This window comes from Epinephelus lanceolatus, chromosome 12 (assembly GCF_041903045.1).
Source record: "Epinephelus lanceolatus isolate andai-2023 chromosome 12, ASM4190304v1, whole genome shotgun sequence".
Lineage (NCBI taxonomy): Eukaryota > Metazoa > Chordata > Actinopteri > Perciformes > Serranidae > Epinephelus > Epinephelus lanceolatus.
In genome coordinates this window covers 36466814-36484476 of record NC_135745.1, presented here as the reverse complement: position 1 = coordinate 36484476, position 17663 = coordinate 36466814, and the positions used below count along the sequence as shown (strand labels likewise).

Sequence of the window (17663 nt, the reverse complement as noted above, 5' to 3'; positions counted from 1 at the left end):
AAAAAGGAACAACAGTGATGGCAGGGGTAATCGGTGCACTTGGGGCTGTGAGAGGCTCCGGCACCCCCTGAAAGCTGAGTCTTGCTTGCTTTACTTTTTCTTTAATTTTGTTTTTTTCCTTCCCTGGTATGCAGTTTTATTTGTACATAATGTACCTTTGTTTCTCAAATCAAGGAATATTTTAAAAATGGAAACAATACGGCAGCTGGCTAGTAACACATGATGTCAAATTACAGTTAAACAGTAAGCTAAAATATGTGTCTGAAAAATTTTGGGTGAGAAATAGGCAACGCAGTAACAGAGTCTTGGTTAATATTTCATCAGCACTGCTTAGTTTTACCGTCTGATCTGAGTTTGGTCTGAGTTTGAGAGATTTGAACCACTTCTGTATACTCTTTGTGTCCGTGGTGGCGGGCACACAAAAATGAAGTCCAATCTGTAGCTCTAGAGCCAGTGAAAATCCACTGCGTGACGATTTGAGTTGAGAGATGAGCAGGGAGATCTGGGCGCTGGTAAGATCAAGATTACCACAATACTATGCACATTGTTGTGATACAAAGCTGGTTTAAAATTGGTTAAGTGTCCCTTTAACGTTTAGTGCCACCTAAGCTCCTTTTCATACCAGACTACGTTAGGATGTCGCTGAAAGTGATGAAGTGAGCTGGGAGAGAATGTGTTTTATTGTTTATGAACTGTTCATTTGCTTTAAATGTCAAATTAAGTTGTGACAGAAAAGATTTATAACCAAAGTAATTTCTATAAGTGTATGTGTGTGTCAGTTTCTCAGAATTCCAGCCAGCAGCATAAGTTTTCCAAGGTTCCTCTCCCCTCTCTCCTGTGTATGCATTAATATCCCTATGATGTCATTCAGGCAAGGCAGTTTCTGTTTGGGGCAAGCTCACATCTGCAACCAATCTGGATAATTTGTCCACCAAAATATGGTGCAGCCAGCCAGCGCTTGCCTGCTGTTGCTGCTGTAGCACTTAGGTCTGGATCCAAGGAAAATACTAACCCTTCCACATGCAGCGGCATTAGAACAATGGCTTTGTTTTTCGGTATCAAACACCACATGTATCGAAAGATCTCCGCTGGTTAGTTTCAACAACATCTGATGCATATTTTGAATACTGAAGTGAGAGGATCCCATTATGAATGGGCTCCATTTGTGTGTAAAATGGGTAACGCATGGGATTTTAAGGCCTGGGGGCGCTCTCCGTTCACTATAGTTTGTCAGACTAATGGCATAAAAATGTGTGTGTGTGCGTGTGGGATGATAGTTGGGGCATGGTGTATCCTGCGCCAGCCAGTAACCTCCAGGGCAAATAACTTCATTGTAACACTTTAATCCTGTGTTTGTTTTCCTGTGGGACACACTGGTCAAAAAAGTGGAAAGTTTAATGGCCCTTGGATCGGATGGAAGGGATAGCTGGCCTTCCCTCAAAAAGCAATTCTGTTCATCATCTACAAAAGATGCTGTGAGAGGGAAACTCTTTTGATGAGGAGAACTGGAAAATGCTTTTGTTTGTATGCTCGCATCCATCAGTCACTGGGTCCCTCACGTGGCACTCGTATTCCACTGTTGCTCAAACTTGAGAACAAACTTGGATGGACATTAAGATACACAGCCTGTTTGTAAATATTTGCCTCAAATGGATGTTGTCTCTCTTTTGTTTTCCTGCTTTTAAAGTTGGGTAGTGTTACAATAACATGGCAGGATTCATTTGCTCTCATAGCTGCTGTTAAAAAAGTGAATGCTCTCGACAGTAGGGGGCGCAAGAGCGGGCATTTTCAGCTTCAGTCCACTGCGTATGTGTGGGGATAAGTGTTGAGAATGTATAGAAATAACTGTCAATCCTAAATCCAGATGTGCGCAAAGTAGCACTCTGGAGTCAGGCGGAATAATCATGCACGTTCACATGAAGGGATTTCACAATAGGACTGACTTTAAACATGCACTTCCTTTGCAGACTGCATTCCCCAAGTAAATCTAAAAGCCTCAGAAGTGCCTCAATCTTCCTGAAATCATGCATGGTTGAACATTTGAAATGAGCTCGCACATCACCCTCAGGCACTGATTCAGACTTGATTGGGGCAAGGCAAGCTGCAAGTGCTTATTTATACAACTACGTCATTTGGAGGTTGTCCAAAGGGAGGAAAAGAGACCGAAAAGATTACAAAGGAGTGGGAATTTCATTAACCACATTCCATTAAATTAATAAGTTGATTTCCAGGCTAATCAACAAGTTGTCCGATGCACATGCTGCGTGGATGGCATGTGTTAAAGACGCACACAAGATAGGTTAGATGTTTGAGGGGTAGGGGGGGGGGAATCAAAGGACTCTACCAACAATCTATATAATTATCATCATCTGCTGCTTTTCCTCCCTGGCAAAGAAACACTCCATCCATTTGTAGCAATCGCCCGGGGGAACGTTACATCAAAACTAATCATAACGATTAAAATCAGCTTCTCTGCGAGAGGGAGGCAATAGGCAAGTTGGAGGCAGGAGGAGTGAGGGTGTTGTAAATGCAGAAAAAAAAAGATTTCTTTATTTGATTTTATAAAAACATAAACTCAACAAAGACTGAGGCACTGCCGCTGTGATCTCTTCCTTTGCTGGGAGTTTTATTCTGCAGATTGGTTTAGACTGGGGCAGAGACATGAGCTAATTGTATCCTGATCTTTGCCTTGAGGGGTTTCGGAGCCCTGGAGCAAGTATTCTCTGTATTTTGTTCTGTCTACCTTAGCCAAGCTATTGCATTTCTCACTGGTGTAGGAAGAGAAGCAGATCGTGGGCCAAATCGGAGGGAAAAGGTGCATAAAAAGCTACTTTATGCCGCTCTATGTTTCAGGTAAGCGGAGATTTATTTGGTTTGCTATTATTTCCGAGGCTGGGTGGACTGGGACATTGAGGCGCAGCAGCTTTTACGCATGTGCCAAGCGATTCGAGCGGTACAGTTCTTTAAAAAATATTTAACCACTTCCTGGCTATTGTTCCTCGGTTACTGTACAAATGTATTTGCGTGGCTATCGTATGAGAAGCTTTGGTGCATCTGGTGTAAACGAACAGCGGATTAGACTGCGATCTTGTCGAGCAAACACTCCACTTGTCCACCGTGTGAATTCGCTCCTGGCGCGTTTCGAGCTTCGAACACATCGCCGTCTCCGTGTCGCTGGGGCTCCACAACTTGCTCCTAACTTACTCAAACCTGCCTCCGTCGTGTCCATGAAGTGTTTTCTGAAGCCAGTTTTTGTCGCGAAACAGTTCTATTTCCTGGCTGCCCCAGATCTTCTAATGAAAGACGCCATTGTGGAGTAATTTTGCCGCAGGCGTTTTTTTCTTATTCTGTAAGACAGGATGTACCTTTTACACACGTCAATGCAGAATCTGTGAATCATCCTTTAATACAAGCCGTAACCGTGTTAAGAGAATCATATTTATGTAAACGGAGACAAAAATAGGAGCGAATTTTGTCCTCTCCTCTCTTGGCTCTCTGACCGCGCCGTGCGTAATCAACTCCAAGGTCCGACTGCGAATCGGCAAATATAGTTTGCTAAGTAATAATCCTGACCTAGTTCACCCATGGGAGCATGTATTGTGTGAATCAACATCTGCTGATGTTCATAAAGTTTATACTGTGATATTATATTTTACATCCTACACAAAAAATAGGTTCAGTCACTCAAATCTTTCTCACTGTACTGCAGGCAGACTTTAAACAACATTTATTAAATGTAACATCATAAACAAACCCCTCTGACGTTTAGGTCACCTGCAGTGAAAGCCAGTTTCACCAGTTTCAGAGGGCGCATGAATAAACAGAATAAGATTGAGATGTTGGGTTGTCAGGTCTGATCACTTGATGGCGCTGTAATGACAAAACCCCACTACTTTACTGTATACAGCATCTGTACATCTGTTTCCCACTAAGATTACACTTAAACACACTGATCCGGCAGAAGATAAATACTTAAAAAGAAAGTCCACATTTCAGTTTGAAGTTAGAGGTGCTTTACCTGCTCAACAGAACCCCTCGGAGAGAAATACTGTTGTTATATTTCATATTAAGGCTGTGCCACTCCTTTGCCCTGGGACAGGTTGCCACTGAACATGCACCACTGTCTCCAACAGCCTGCGGCAACCGAGCCCTGATCACACTTCCTTATCTGTGATGTCACGCTGACGACTGCTACAGTAACTCCACAAATGTTGAGGGAGACAAGTAGCTGTGCTGGTGATAAAAGTCAGGGAATGTGTTTTTTTGAGTTGCTGCTTGGATGTCAAATCTGAAACTGTGTATCAGCTCAGATTGCCTTTTTTAGTTACTGTTACCAGAGTGACTCCAGTTCTGAAACACAGATTGGATAACCAGATCCAGAGGCCTTATTTCCCTTTATTTGCTACCTTTACTTTCCAGGTTAAAAAAAAAAAGTAGCTTATCCAGAAAATCAAATTTCTCGTAGCTCCGGAGCAGGTCAGCAAGGTCTCTTTGCTCTGGTAACTTTTTTTTACTGCAAGGCCGCCTCTTCATCCTTTCACTAAACACCAAAGTAGTTCTCACACTGAACACACTTCTTTAGTTGTCGCCACAAACTTACACACATACTGCTGTGACTGAGAAACATGCTATTTGCATGTAGTTGTGATTTGTGAGGTTTTATATCTCTGTTCTCATCTAAATACCTGCTTTGATGTCACTGTCTGACGTTTTATTAAAACGTTGCCTGGGCGCTTTGCCTCACAATGCCTAATGACCACTTAAAAAAATCCAGTGACACACACCTGACCAGACAACCATATCCTGTTTACCCCAAGCGTTCTGTTACCGCCTCACTACCTGTTATTTTGTTGCCTTTGCAGCCAGCAGTGACTGAAGTGAACCCAAAGTCTGTAGTTGTCTGTGTGTGGACATTTGAAACAAATGGCCACGGGCAACGAAGCAGAGACAACCCATCCAGATTATGTAAATACCAGTCTGCCTGCCTCGAACTGAATGTTAATGCTCTGATCTGAAATGCTAATTGTGTCTTGTGCGATATGTCGAAACACTGAAGAGCTGCATTGTGGGATGGAAAATGAGTTTGTTGCTGATGTTGATCCCAACAGGCCCTTTGATTATTGCAATGGCAGACAGGCACTTGTTTCCTAAAGTTTAAGGAGCATTTGTGGGTAATATACCCCGCGTTGGCTTTTTTTAAGAGGTTGAAAAGGGAGCTATACGGTGTGTGTTTGCTCCTTGAGATGTAAAGAAGATGATGATTTTGCATAAACGGCTTGAAAGACTTGAGGCCAGTGATGGAAAAAAACAACAGGGGTAACTGGAGCAGCCCAAATACTCCGGGCTTTTGATGCACTGTGCCTGTTTTAGATTTGTTTGTGCATACTGTGGTGCAACAAAATGACACAAGCTGGGTAAACGAGCAAATTCCCCAAACACATGCGTTTCGACTTGTTTCAGAAAGGCTGGAAAGTTTGGGAACACATCTACAAACACGGGAGACTTTTGTAGCACTGTGCCAAATTCAAAATGGCAACAGGTACTGTAGGAAGAGTGCAGGTGTGGAGGATCTTGAGTGCGCATCGTGAAGCTGACGGCTGATTTGTGAGTGTCACTGATTGGCCATCATGGCCATCATGTGCTGAGTGATGGATTGTGAGGATGTGGTGACCTTTGAACTGTCCTTGAGACTTAGGTGTAAAAAGCCAGAAATGTGACGTGGATGTTGGTCCAAGAAAAGGTCCGAAACATGTGTATCTTTACTTCCAACAACTCAGAGTGATTTTGTGATATAAGAGCTCATTCCCACAACCCGCTACCCCCCCCTTCGCCACCCACCCAACCACCCGTTCTCTTTCACTCTCTCTTCTCTCTCCCCTGCAATTTTCCATAATGCCTTACAGATTTTACACTCAATCCACCTTTGCGATGACAAGGCTTTGAGGAAATCCAATTCCACCAAGCTGTTTTCAGAACTTACTCTCCACAGGCACACACTCGCTCTCACACTCACTCACTCTCACACACACACACACACACCACCATCTCCACAAATTAGTCAGGGAACAAATTACCTGCATTCTGAGTGTGATCCCACGCACTTTGCCGGCTGCCTTACACAGGTCCCCTTTTGAAGAGCAGCCATGTGATTTCTCTCTCTTTTGCCCTGCAGGCCCCTTTGCCTTCTGCGAGGGATTCTGGAGTTGAATTTTAAAACTATGTATGGCTGCTGCCTGCGCTTATCAGCGCGTGCACAAGCGGCATGCAAATCAGACCAGGATCACACACCGCATTGGAGGCCTACACTCAAAGGCAAGCTTAATTGCTAATTGGGTATCTAGGTGTGAAACTCACACTGCCAATGAGAAGCAGGAATGTGGATGTTTTAAGGCCAGTGGTTGAACTAATTAATTTTAATCTGAATGTTATTAAAATTTGTGGATTCCCTGCATTTTCTATGAAGAAAAAAACAGCCCAGGAGAGTGCTGTGGCAGTACTTTTAACAGCAATTGGACATGTTGTGGTGTGGTTTTTATACTCCATGATCATTAGCGTGGTGGTTTTGCAATGCTGATGTGGTCAGCGGAGGTGGTGTTTACACACTGCAGTCATCACACAGTAACTCTGATGTTTGTGAGGCGGGCGGCCAATGAGAGGCTGATCAAAAAGATGCTTCAAGTGTCTTCTGTGAGGGACACACTGCTGTTTTTGGAGGGATGTTGTGGTGCTTGTGCACATGCGGTCACACAAATGATAAATGCACAGATAATAAAAAGATTATATTAACAATGTTGCTGAAAATGCAATGACTGGCTGCTTTTGTGTGATTGGAAAGACCAGGATCAGTCAGGTGCTTGTGAGTGATGTGTGTTTGTGGGTGGAGGGAGCTATATAGGGGCTTTATGTCCAGGTGGTTGAGTGGGTTGGTCATCACTTGAGTTTTTTTCACTGAACTTTGGACTTTGTTGTGTTGAAGGAGGGTTTGACCCGCAGACACACACGAAAAAGCTGAACAATGGGCAGCAGCATCAGGAGGAGGGTGACCGCGCGCAGAAACACTGCTCCAAAAGGGGGCAAAGGCCAGCTGTGGCAGGTCCAGATGTGCGCCTTGACCCTACACGCACACCCAGACGGTGTTTTCCCTTTTTCCCCCTGTGCAAGATTTGTTTTATTGTGAAAATGCGACGCAGATACCTGCCACTGAAACAGCGACAGCCCAAAAGAGCCGCGGGCGCTACAATGCTAATGTTGTCGGGGGCTTTGACTTCTCCCAGCCATTGCAAAGAAGCTGCTCCGTGTGACAGCCACGGCGCCGCTCTTCCCCCGGTGTGCTCGCTATCCCGTTTTTCACGCCTCTCCACATTTGGCAGGTGCGTTGGAAAAAAGCCGACCGCGTCCTATCTGCTCACCTCGACGTCTGCGCTGTAATGGACGAGACGGACATCATGGACTTAACGCATCAGAAAGCGAGAAAGCGACCGCGTCCAATCAGTTCTGTGGATGAGTCCTTGCACGCTTCCCTCAAACGGCTGCCGATCCGAGCGGCGGAGTGCAGGGAGCCCTCACTGATGTTCGCAGTCAGAGGAGAGCCGGTTCCCGCAGCATCTCTCAAGCAAAATGACCATTCGGTGACTTCCTCTCCAAACACAGTGATGCCGGCGCAGGTAAACACGCAAAGTCCGATAATGTGTGGGGTTAAATAAAAGAGACTGGGGTCGGACTGTCACTTTCACTGCTGCAGGAGCAAAGTGACACACACTTAGGTTTTCTTGAACGCAGCGTGTGAATAGATGTCCTTAAACGAGTGCGCACTATTGTCACGTTATTTGAATATCACGTACGCACTGTTTCCTCTGTTTCCTGTTTTAATTTACTCTTAAACCAGTTTTAATCATATCCAGAAAATGCTTGTATTATCTCATTCTGTAATAATCCGCAGTAATTGAGACGTCACAGGCACTACACTGGGCTATTTTCTTCCATCTGCACTCGGGGTCTGAAACTTTTGGGGGGTGAACTGAAGTAATTTCCTTCTGAGAGCTTAACACAAATTGTCTCCTTAATGGTGTTTGTAGGTTAACAGGCGACAATTTCTCCAAATCCTATTACAGTGTTCAAATCGAGAGTCATTATTGCTCATTTTCCAAGACTATGAGATTGATGCTCCAAATTAATTTGGTTTTGGAGATTATGGCCCACAGGAGTGGATGCTTGTGGATTGTGGCAACATTCAGGTCAAGGTCAGGCTGCTCTAACTTGCAGAGACGAAAATCTTCTCTTTCATTCCCTGACTGTGGAGTGTGTCATGTTGTGCCGAAATATTGCTGTGTTTAATTATTTTTTTTACAAATTTAAATGAGCTAAATCTTAATTTTCCAGCCGCCTGTGGTTGTAATCGTGCATTTTTTATATGATATGCAGAAGAAAAAACATCTTCCTTTGTAATATTTTCCTCCTTGTGTTGTGTCCAACAGGATAATCGCTCCAGCATGTCCAGGCCCATGATCACACGGTCACCAGTGTCTCCCTTGAGCAACCAGGGCATCCCAACACCTGCACAGCTCACCAAGTCCAACGCCCCTGTGCACATTGATGTGGGCGGACACATGTACACCAGCAGTCTGGCCACCTTAACAAAATTCCCAGAATCCCGGTGAGTCTGCTCCACCACGCTTCTGTATTTCAAGCGTGTGATGGAGGTTTTGGGTGTAGTATTTTGCTCGAAAAACAAGGGACAAGATCGCAGAAGATTCAGTGTCTTACAGGGAGTTTATTTTCCAGCCAGATTTATCAGCGTCAGAATGTCATCCTGTTTAATGTTTAATGTCATCCCGTGACATTAAACAGTCAAATGTCACATCCCGTCAAATCACAGAAACATCTCGCGGATGCACTTGACAGGAGTATAAATGTTTACTCCTTCTATCCTTCTATCCCCTCCAAAAAAATCTGCAGCATCAGTTGGATTTATCAGATAGTATCGCACAATGTCTCCCTGTGTAAGTGAAGCCCACAGTTATTTTGGGCGATAAACAATTTGTAGGAGTGCAGAATGCAGTGCACAGACAAAAGCAACTTGGTTATTCTGACAGATGTCACAGCAGCAGTAAAGGGCCAAAGGGCATGGGGCCATCTGGAGGCTGGGAGGCCGCACTGTCGCTGCGAGCTCAGGCCCGAGGGTGACTGGCACCCTGCCTCGGGCAACCAACTACCAGCTGGCCCTGACCTTTTCAAGACCACCTCTGTTTTTAATCTCTTTCTTTCTTTCCTTCTTTCCTGATGCGTGTATCGAGCTCAGTAATGTGTGCATGTCAGTGCGAAGGTGTGAAAAACATTTCAGAGCTTGAGAAAATGAGTGAGTCACATCCCTTTGCACATGCTCTTGCTTCACTGTATAATGTTTTTCCTTTCTCCTCTCCTCCTTGTCTCCCACCATTCAAGGTGCAAGGAACATGAGCTCGAGAGTAGTATATTGATTGTGCATATTATTAGTTCAGAACTCATGTTTCGAGCTTTTGCACGCAAAAGTCAAGGAATGTAAGATTGGAAATGTTGACATGTTGTCCCCCTCCCTCCCTCACTCCCTCCTTCCCTCCCTTTCTGCCTCACCCCCCACCCCTCCCTTCTCTCTGGGTAGAATTGGTCGTCTCTTTGATGGCACAGAGCCTATAGTCCTGGACAGCCTGAAGCAGCACTACTTCATTGACAGGGATGGACACATGTTCCGCTACATCCTCAACTTCCTCAGGACGTCCAAGCTCCTCATCCCAGACGACTTCAAAGTGAGTGGATGTCCATCCTAGAAACTGTAAAGTCCCATCAGCCAGTCAGCAGTCCTACAACTTAGCCCACACAATGAATGCTAAGGCCGTGGAATGCCTTTGGTCGCTGGTCCTCCTTGAATCGCTTAAAACGGTTCCCATGCTGGAGACAGAGTATCAGGGCAAACAAAGCTCAAGCACAATGCATTTACTCATCACGAGACGCAATTTGGTCCCCTCCAGCTCTCCATGGCCAAAGATTCTCTTGAGATATGTAAGGAAAACAATAAGCTTGCATCAAGACAAATAAATAAATGCTCTGGCGCCCACGACCACATTGCATGTGCTTGATTTCATCAGCGCTCTGTGTTCTCAAGCCAAGAGTCCATCCAGGGTGAGTCTCACTGTATGTGACACATTAACATTCCTTTTTTTTTTACTCTTATGTGTCATTTAGTCAGTAATTACTTAACTTGCCCTGGGAGAAAACAAATAACCACATTATCTGATGGACTGTCCACAGTGTGACTCAATCAGCGGAAAGTATGTCAGCTAAAATAAGCAAAGACAAAAGACAGGCTCAAGTTCAAGCTAAGGCCACATTCACATTGAGTAGATTTTGAGAGGAGCATGAGAAAACTCGAACGTGGTGAGATTTAGGCCCTGCAGTCCTGCGGGTAAAGGATCTGCTCCTCTACCCCACGCAACCCTGTGTTACATGTCGCACTATATCTCCTCCACACTGGAGCTTTTGTAATTTTTGCTGAATGGTGTCTTCGCTTGGGTTTATTGCTCATTCATGTAGAACGGTGGTTTTCAAGTTTCTTTTTTGGTTTGGATCCACATTAGAAAGAAAATCATAACCGTAAACTGATTAGCTTAGTCTGTTTTTCGGTTGTTTTGCTCTCGAGTACAAGCGAGATATACTGTGTGCTGCATTTAGTCTACCAGCTTCCTCCAGTTGAGTTTAGTCTACCTTAAGTATCTCTGTACGGTATACATCAAATGCTTTCTGCATGATAGCTTGAGGGAGTTTATGAGCTTTATGTAACAAAAATAAAACAAACAGGAGAGATTATAGACTGTTGGGATATTAAGTATCCGTAAATAAAACATTCATACTACAGTGCCTATGTTGGAAAGGTTTTTGCTAATCATGATCTTTGCAGTGTTGACCTTGTGACCCAGCATGAGTCACAAACTGTTCGCACTCTGATTTTGTACTACAGTATGCAACATTTTAACTGCCTGTAAATCTTTAGACTCGTCGTTTTTGTGTGATAGATATATCCAGTAATTCACTGCATTAACATTTGCTCCTTAAAGTGTCAGGTTTAACAAAAGTAACTGGATGAATGTTAAACAGCAAGACTTGTTACTTAAAGGGTAACAAGTCTTGCTGTTTAACATTCAAGACTTGTTACTTAAAGGGTAACTTGGGTATTTTTCAACCTGGACCCCATTTTCTCATGTTTTTGTGTCTAAGTAACTAATGGGAACGACAGCTTGGACATGTTTGTCCTGTACTGAGTGAGAGCAGTCAGCAGTCGCAAAACAGGCTATAATGTAACCACGAGGGGCATTTGTGCACCTTCAATTTCCGTCCACTAAAAGTGCTAATTTTTGCCACTGACAGGCTCAGATTATTATTCTAAGTGTCTGGCAACATTCTGGAAATGGTCCCTACAAAGATAGACCTTTTTATTAAAGAGTAAGATCCTTTTTGTTTAAGTAGAAACAGCCCTGAAATTGCCATCGCCAAACCCACCAGACCCCATTTAAAAAAACAGTAATTTTAGCGTGTGCATAGCGAGCATGCTTTGACATCTAACTGGATGAGTTAAGGGTTTATTTGACCAAACCAGAGTTGGAGAGTGTTGGAACAGTGAAGACATGAATCAAGATGGCTTTTGAGCGTTTTATTTTGTTTTCTGTCAACCTTGAATGAGGTGTGTTGTATGGTGATAAAATTACAGTTTATCTAAATGGAGTCTGGTGGGTTTGGTGAGAGCGATTTCTGGGTACTTTCTAGTTAAACAAAAGAATCTTACTCTTCAGCAACAAGGTCTATCTCTGTAGGGGTCCTTTCCATAATGTTGTCAGACACTTAGAATGATAATCTGAGCCTGTCAGTGGTAAAAGAAAAGCGTTAATTGCCCATTAATGTTATATTGCAGCTTGTTTTGCTGCATCCAGCTGCAAAGACCTTGCTCAATACTGGGCTGATCTCAAAAACTGTCATTCCCATGAGTTACTTAGATACAAAAACATTATAAAATAGGGTCCACAGTTACCCTTTAACCTGGTACAATCAGAGCTAACATAAACAGAACTGCCATATCAAACAGCACATGCAAGATAATATACATAATATCCTTTGCCCCGTCTCCTACAGGACTACAGTCTGCTGTATGAGGAGGCGCGATACTTCCAGTTGCAGCCCATGCTTGCTGAGCTGGAGCGCTGGCGCCAGGACCAAGAGCTGGGCCGGGTGTCGCGTCCCTGCGAGTGCTTGGTGGTGCGTGTTGCACCTGACCTGGGCGAGAGGATTACGCTCAGCGGCGACAAGGCCCTGATTGAAGACGTGTTTCCGGAAATTGGCGATGTCATGTGCAACTCTGTCAATGCCGGCTGGAACCATGACTCCACGCATGTCATCCGTTTCCCACTCAATGGGTACTGCCACCTCAACTCTGTCCAGGTAATGGGAACTGTGGGCTGCTGTGGGTGTGTTGTCTCTTATCCTGAGAGTTTTATTCAGCATGCTTCTATAAGTATACACACTCAAAGATTAGCTAAAGTATGTTTCTCTATATTTTTACATTCAGTCGTATGCCCAAGGAGTTGGCTGAGGTGATGATCTGTTCATTCAGCTTTTTTTTCATCTGCTGTTATACTGTAGACTTTTGGAATTTTACTGATGTCTGATTGCAAATTCTTATCTTTTTTAATCTAATCGAGTCACAAGAACAGCCTCGTGGAAAAATGAGCCCTTTGATGAGTTCATCAAAGCATCAATTTAGCAAGCCATCATTACACAACTCTACCACCATCTTTACTTTTCTGGGATCTGACCGGAATAATGATTTCGACTTCGGCTCTGGAGTTGGTAGATGGTCAGCTTTAATATTATGCATCCCTTTGCAACACTCATAATATAGTCCCTATATTGTACCCATTGCTCCTCTGTGTTCCATGTGGATGAAAAGCATTTACAGTTAAGTCCGTAAGACATTTTGACTGTTTTAAAGTTTCCCTCTGAAGTTGGGATCAGTGCCAACCTGCAGAGAAAGGATAGTAAATGGATTAATGGTGGATTTCAACCCATTAAGTGAAGGAATAGCCGACACATTGAATCATGTTGGAGACTCACATGAATGTGCAAACTGGGGGGAAACTGGCAGACAGAAAGAGGAAGTGGGCAATTCAGAATGCAGTGAAACACTTAAGCAGACATAAGATGATTCCCCAGAGTGTCTTAGGCGATTGTTGGATCAATGCTCAATTTAAAATAAAATAAAGCCAAGCAGCTACACATTTTGGTCTGTAGTGTCCAAGAAACAAATAAGTAGAACACAGCTTTAGTACGGTTTCTTACCAAATAGTAGTTCTGCAAACCCACAAGACTTTTTCTGTTGTTTAAAGACGTACTTTGACATCTTTAAGGTGTTGGAAGAGTTCAAGGGGAGCAAAACTATGACTTGAAATTTAGTTATCCAAAGATACAGTGGAAATGACCACTTTAGAATGAAAATACAGACAGTACATACAAGAAGTCCAGTGTAGTTTTTTAATCCACACAACTCGTTCGGAGTATCGGAGGATAACAGCTAGCCGGATTTTTCCATACACTTGCAGTGCATGGAACCCACGTCCAAAGTAATTTAAAAAATGTAATAAAACTCCGCTAATGCATTTCAAAAACGTCAGAACGGCTCGTCCGTCATAATCCAAGTGTCCTGAAGCCGCGGCACGCAAAACTGACTTGAAAAGACGTAATTTACTCCACTTTTATAGCATCATTTCTCACCGTGGTCAGTTAGCCTGCAGGCATGCTGTGTTTACATGGCAACTCGCGCGAGACTTAAGAATGTTCAGAGATGTTCTTGTTCTCGGCTAGCTGTTATCCTCCGATACCCTGAACGAGTTTTGTGGATTAAAAAACTACACTGGACTTCTTGTCGCCATGAGGGTGAGTAAGTACTGTCTGTATTTTCATTCTAAAGTGGTCATTTCCTTTAAGAGTCTGTGGCGCAATTATTTTCTAGGTGTCAAGGTAGTGGTATCAGGTGAAACTAGACAAACTAAGGCATCCATTGGTACCAACTTTGTCGGTATAACTTGTTGGGAAGGGGGCTAAAAAATGCTCCAAAATTGGGTCAAATTTTGGCCAGGGAACAACAGGCATGGTTTTCAAAATAGGTTCTATGGGTAACCACGAGTAAGCCCTAAACTTGAGAAGGCCTTTTCACAATAAATGTTCTGTATAGTCAATGTACTCCTTCAAACTAAAGCTGTATATTTTAAGGAAAAGGACAACCAGCCTATTTGATAAACAATGAGTTGTAGAGATAGCACATTACCACAGGAGTTTTGCGCAACTCAAAATGTTAACTGTACTGACATTAGTCTTTGCACATGAGATAGTTAGTAACATTAACTTTAAAGTAAGAAACCAATGTATATCAGTATGCGATTCCTTTACTCTTATATTGGCAAAGTTTCCAACAACTTCAACAGAGTAATAGAATTCCTGAAAGTCAGTTATTGTTTTTGGTTTTGGTGTGCCGCTCCTAGATTTTCAGTGGCCCCTCTTGGCCAACCTTATAAAAATTTCCTGGGGGCGCCACTGCAAAGATGTCCTTTTATATACTGTATAGAAAGATTTGTGATCCATTCTGAAGCATAATAAGTTCTAAGCAAAACCATATTGTAAGAGTAAAACAAGACTTTAAAAGAAAACTTCTACACACTGAAAAATGTGTTAAAATCCTCTTTTATATTCAGCATGTATTTGGCAATATTGTATTTCCCTGATTATATATTGATATTCCACTAATTCATTGATGGCAAAATCCTCAGATACGCATCAATAAAGGATGGAGGAGAGGCATATTTGAAAAGATTTCACAATGATTTGGACTGTGTCTCCATCTGAGGAAGTCAAATCTCCATCTCCCTCCCAAAAAACACACAAACAAACCCGTCTCTGAAGTGTGTGAGTCGTGGAGAGCAAGCAAGAGAGTGAGCATGCTCCCTGGCAGGTTGTCCCCAGGCAGGGCCCATAATCCTGTTTGGTTATTAAAGCACGCCGGCGGTGGATGCTGTATCTGCGGCTAATGGAGGCAGGGCGGGGGTTTTGAGAGAAGGAAGGGGGGCAGAGAGAGCTGCCAGCAGTAGGGGGACCTTTGTAGTTTTGGCGGAGGCTTGGGCCTGGGGGCTGGGGGAGAAATGGGGAGAGGGGGTTTTGCTGAGCAGCCCGCACTGAGCCAAGTGGCAGAGAGAAAGCCTCACAGCTCCCTGGGGCCTCTTCGATGGAATGTGATCCTACAGCCCCCCTGGACACGGTCTGTAGATGTCTGCAAGGCTGCGTGATCAGGAACAGCTACACACACATGCAGGCAAACACACATGTACACCAGAAAACAATGAAAATGAGGCATGAGGCAAAACGAGAGGCTCTTGGTTTTGTGAAAGTCTTGTGAAAGTCTCATCCAAATTCCCGTCACAGGCCGTATGTTGCAGCTTACTCCCAGAGCTGTTTCCAATGCCAGACCTAGCACTAACTCGGCAGCATGTAACTAGAAGAGTTTCGGACGATGATGTGCTTTCAGGTTTTGCAGCAGTAAACAAAAGGTTAAAGGTCACATTAATGTTTTAGCATCATAACTCATGGGGACTGGTAGACCTCCAGGAATGATTTATCAGGCATCTTGACCAGGTTGGCACTGACTATGAAAGATATACTGTATGAGTGAGCATTGCCTGCTGGTAAAGAATGCTAATGATGGTTTCCCCTCTGTGACTGATGTCCTGTTTTGCCACTGACATCTTCCTCCTTCTATCCCGTTCCACCCCTTCCAGGTTCTAGAGCGCCTCCAACAACGCGGCTTCGAGATCGCCGGCTCCTGCGGCGGAGGCGTGGACTCATCCCAATTCAGCGAGTACGTCCTGAGGAGGGAACTGAGGAGGACGAGTCAGCGAGGATCCAATTCAAACAGGATAAAGCAGGAGCAGCTGGACTAGAAACCTCCCGAGCAGCAGGAGGTGCTAGACTTTTCTGTGGCAGCCAAACGCTCGATGCTGCAGAGCTCTGTGGACTCTGTTTTTCTTCGTTTCCTTGTTGATGTTTTTGTTTTCTTAAACTTGAGAACCATCTAGAGAATAAAAATGAGGTGCAACAGGAGATTTTTTTGCCATAAGAAGATACAAGACATTTGATAAGTTTGAGATTGCAAGGACATTTGTGAATGTCTAGCCCCCGTAAAACAATTAAAAAAGGATTTATATACGCTGGATCCCCAAGCAAAGTTTGTTTTAAAACTTGGAGCCTACATTAGGTTGAATATGATTTCTACTATACCCATATAAATTAAAAACAAATATAGCTCATGTAGTATGTTGCATAGCTTGTCACCAGTGATTTGATTTTGATGTCTCACTGGCAAATTGGCAGTCTGTTTTTAGTCCCTTGCTGTAAAAAGGTCACTAATGTGTTGCTTACAGTACAGAATGTCTCAGTTGTCATAAACAGTTAGTTTCAACAAAGCATCTTTTTTCACATGATGTTGAATATTGTGATACCAATGAAGTGTTTTTTACTTTAATGGAAGTTATTTTATTGGATTATGCCATGACATATAGTTGACATTATTAGTCTCATCAAAATTAAGCATCAAAGGCCATCCTATATGCAGCAGTACAGAAAATAATTTAGTAAATTATTATGTCACATTTGCTTCATCAGGGAGTATGAACTACTAACCCCTGTGTGCTACCTTGGGAATTATTTAATTGGATCATAATATTCCTCTGAGTCATGACCTGTAAATTTTTTCATTGTATATGTGTTTGTGTTTTTTACATTGAATCTTTTTAAAGCAAATTTGTTGCCTCAGACATGACTGAACAGATTAAGGCTTATTGTACTACCCACTCCAAGATCACTTTTACTTGTAGCACATATTGATATGAAGTTGGATATAAAGTATTTCTAAGATGACTGACCCACCTACGCTCCCTAGATTTGAGTAAAGAGGAATGTAGCAAAACATGTGAAATAAATCTCAACTAAAGTTGTCATGGTGTCTGTTCGCTGTTTTTACATGGCTGTAGGGACTGGCTTCACACGTCTGCACAGCTAAATGGTAATTCCTTAAATTTGAATTTACTGCATCTATCCTACCTCTTAAGATTCTCTCCAGCATCCTGTGTGTGTTCAGAGGCAAACAAGAATCTTTTACATTATGTAGTGTTTTAGCTCTCTACAACCAGAGAGGTGAAGCTAACTTTGCCAAGGCAATATTGTACCTTGGAGGATTTATGCTGGTGCATCAGTGACTACATGGGGCATTCTTTACTTAGTTATATTGAATGGAGCCGACTTCTCCACGCAAGTCCTGTCAGTTGTGCTTCCACATATCCCTGCAGGGCCAAAATCCAAAGTGAAATCCCACACGGAGCCCTGTCGTCTTGTCTTCATCCCTTTTGGCAGAATCTCCACTTTCTTTGGCTATCTACGGTTTATGCTATATGTGTCCCCTTCAAGGCCTCTTTGCCCTAGATTCCCTTTTGACTGACTGTTATTCTCATAGGCTAGAGGTGCAACTGTGAGTGGTACACAGCAATGCTTTGCTTTCAATCATAAAATCAAATTATTCATGGAGCAGGCATCAAACACAT

At 43.3% G+C, this 17663-nt stretch overlaps 1 protein-coding gene across 3 annotated transcripts; it reads left to right on the top strand.

The window, feature by feature from the left end:
• The first annotated feature begins 369 nt into the window (after positions 1-369).
• On the top strand, positions 370-17060 carry kctd1 (potassium channel tetramerization domain containing 1). Of its 3 annotated transcripts, none has more exons than XM_078173376.1 (5): positions 370-512; positions 8475-8653; positions 9638-9782; positions 12157-12462; positions 15846-17060. In XM_078173376.1, exons 1-5 carry the CDS (start codon positions 489-491, stop codon positions 16005-16007), a joined length of 816 nt encoding a protein of 271 aa, XP_078029502.1. In that variant the 5' UTR covers positions 370-488; the 3' UTR covers positions 16008-17060. The 3 variants fall into 3 exon arrangements, with proteins under 3 accessions (XP_078029502.1, XP_033492133.1, XP_033492132.2); XM_033636242.2 differs by lacking the exon at positions 370-512 and adding an exon at positions 2385-2853; XM_033636241.2 differs by lacking the exon at positions 370-512 and adding an exon at positions 6911-7664.
• Positions 17061-17663: the final 603 nt, after the last annotated feature.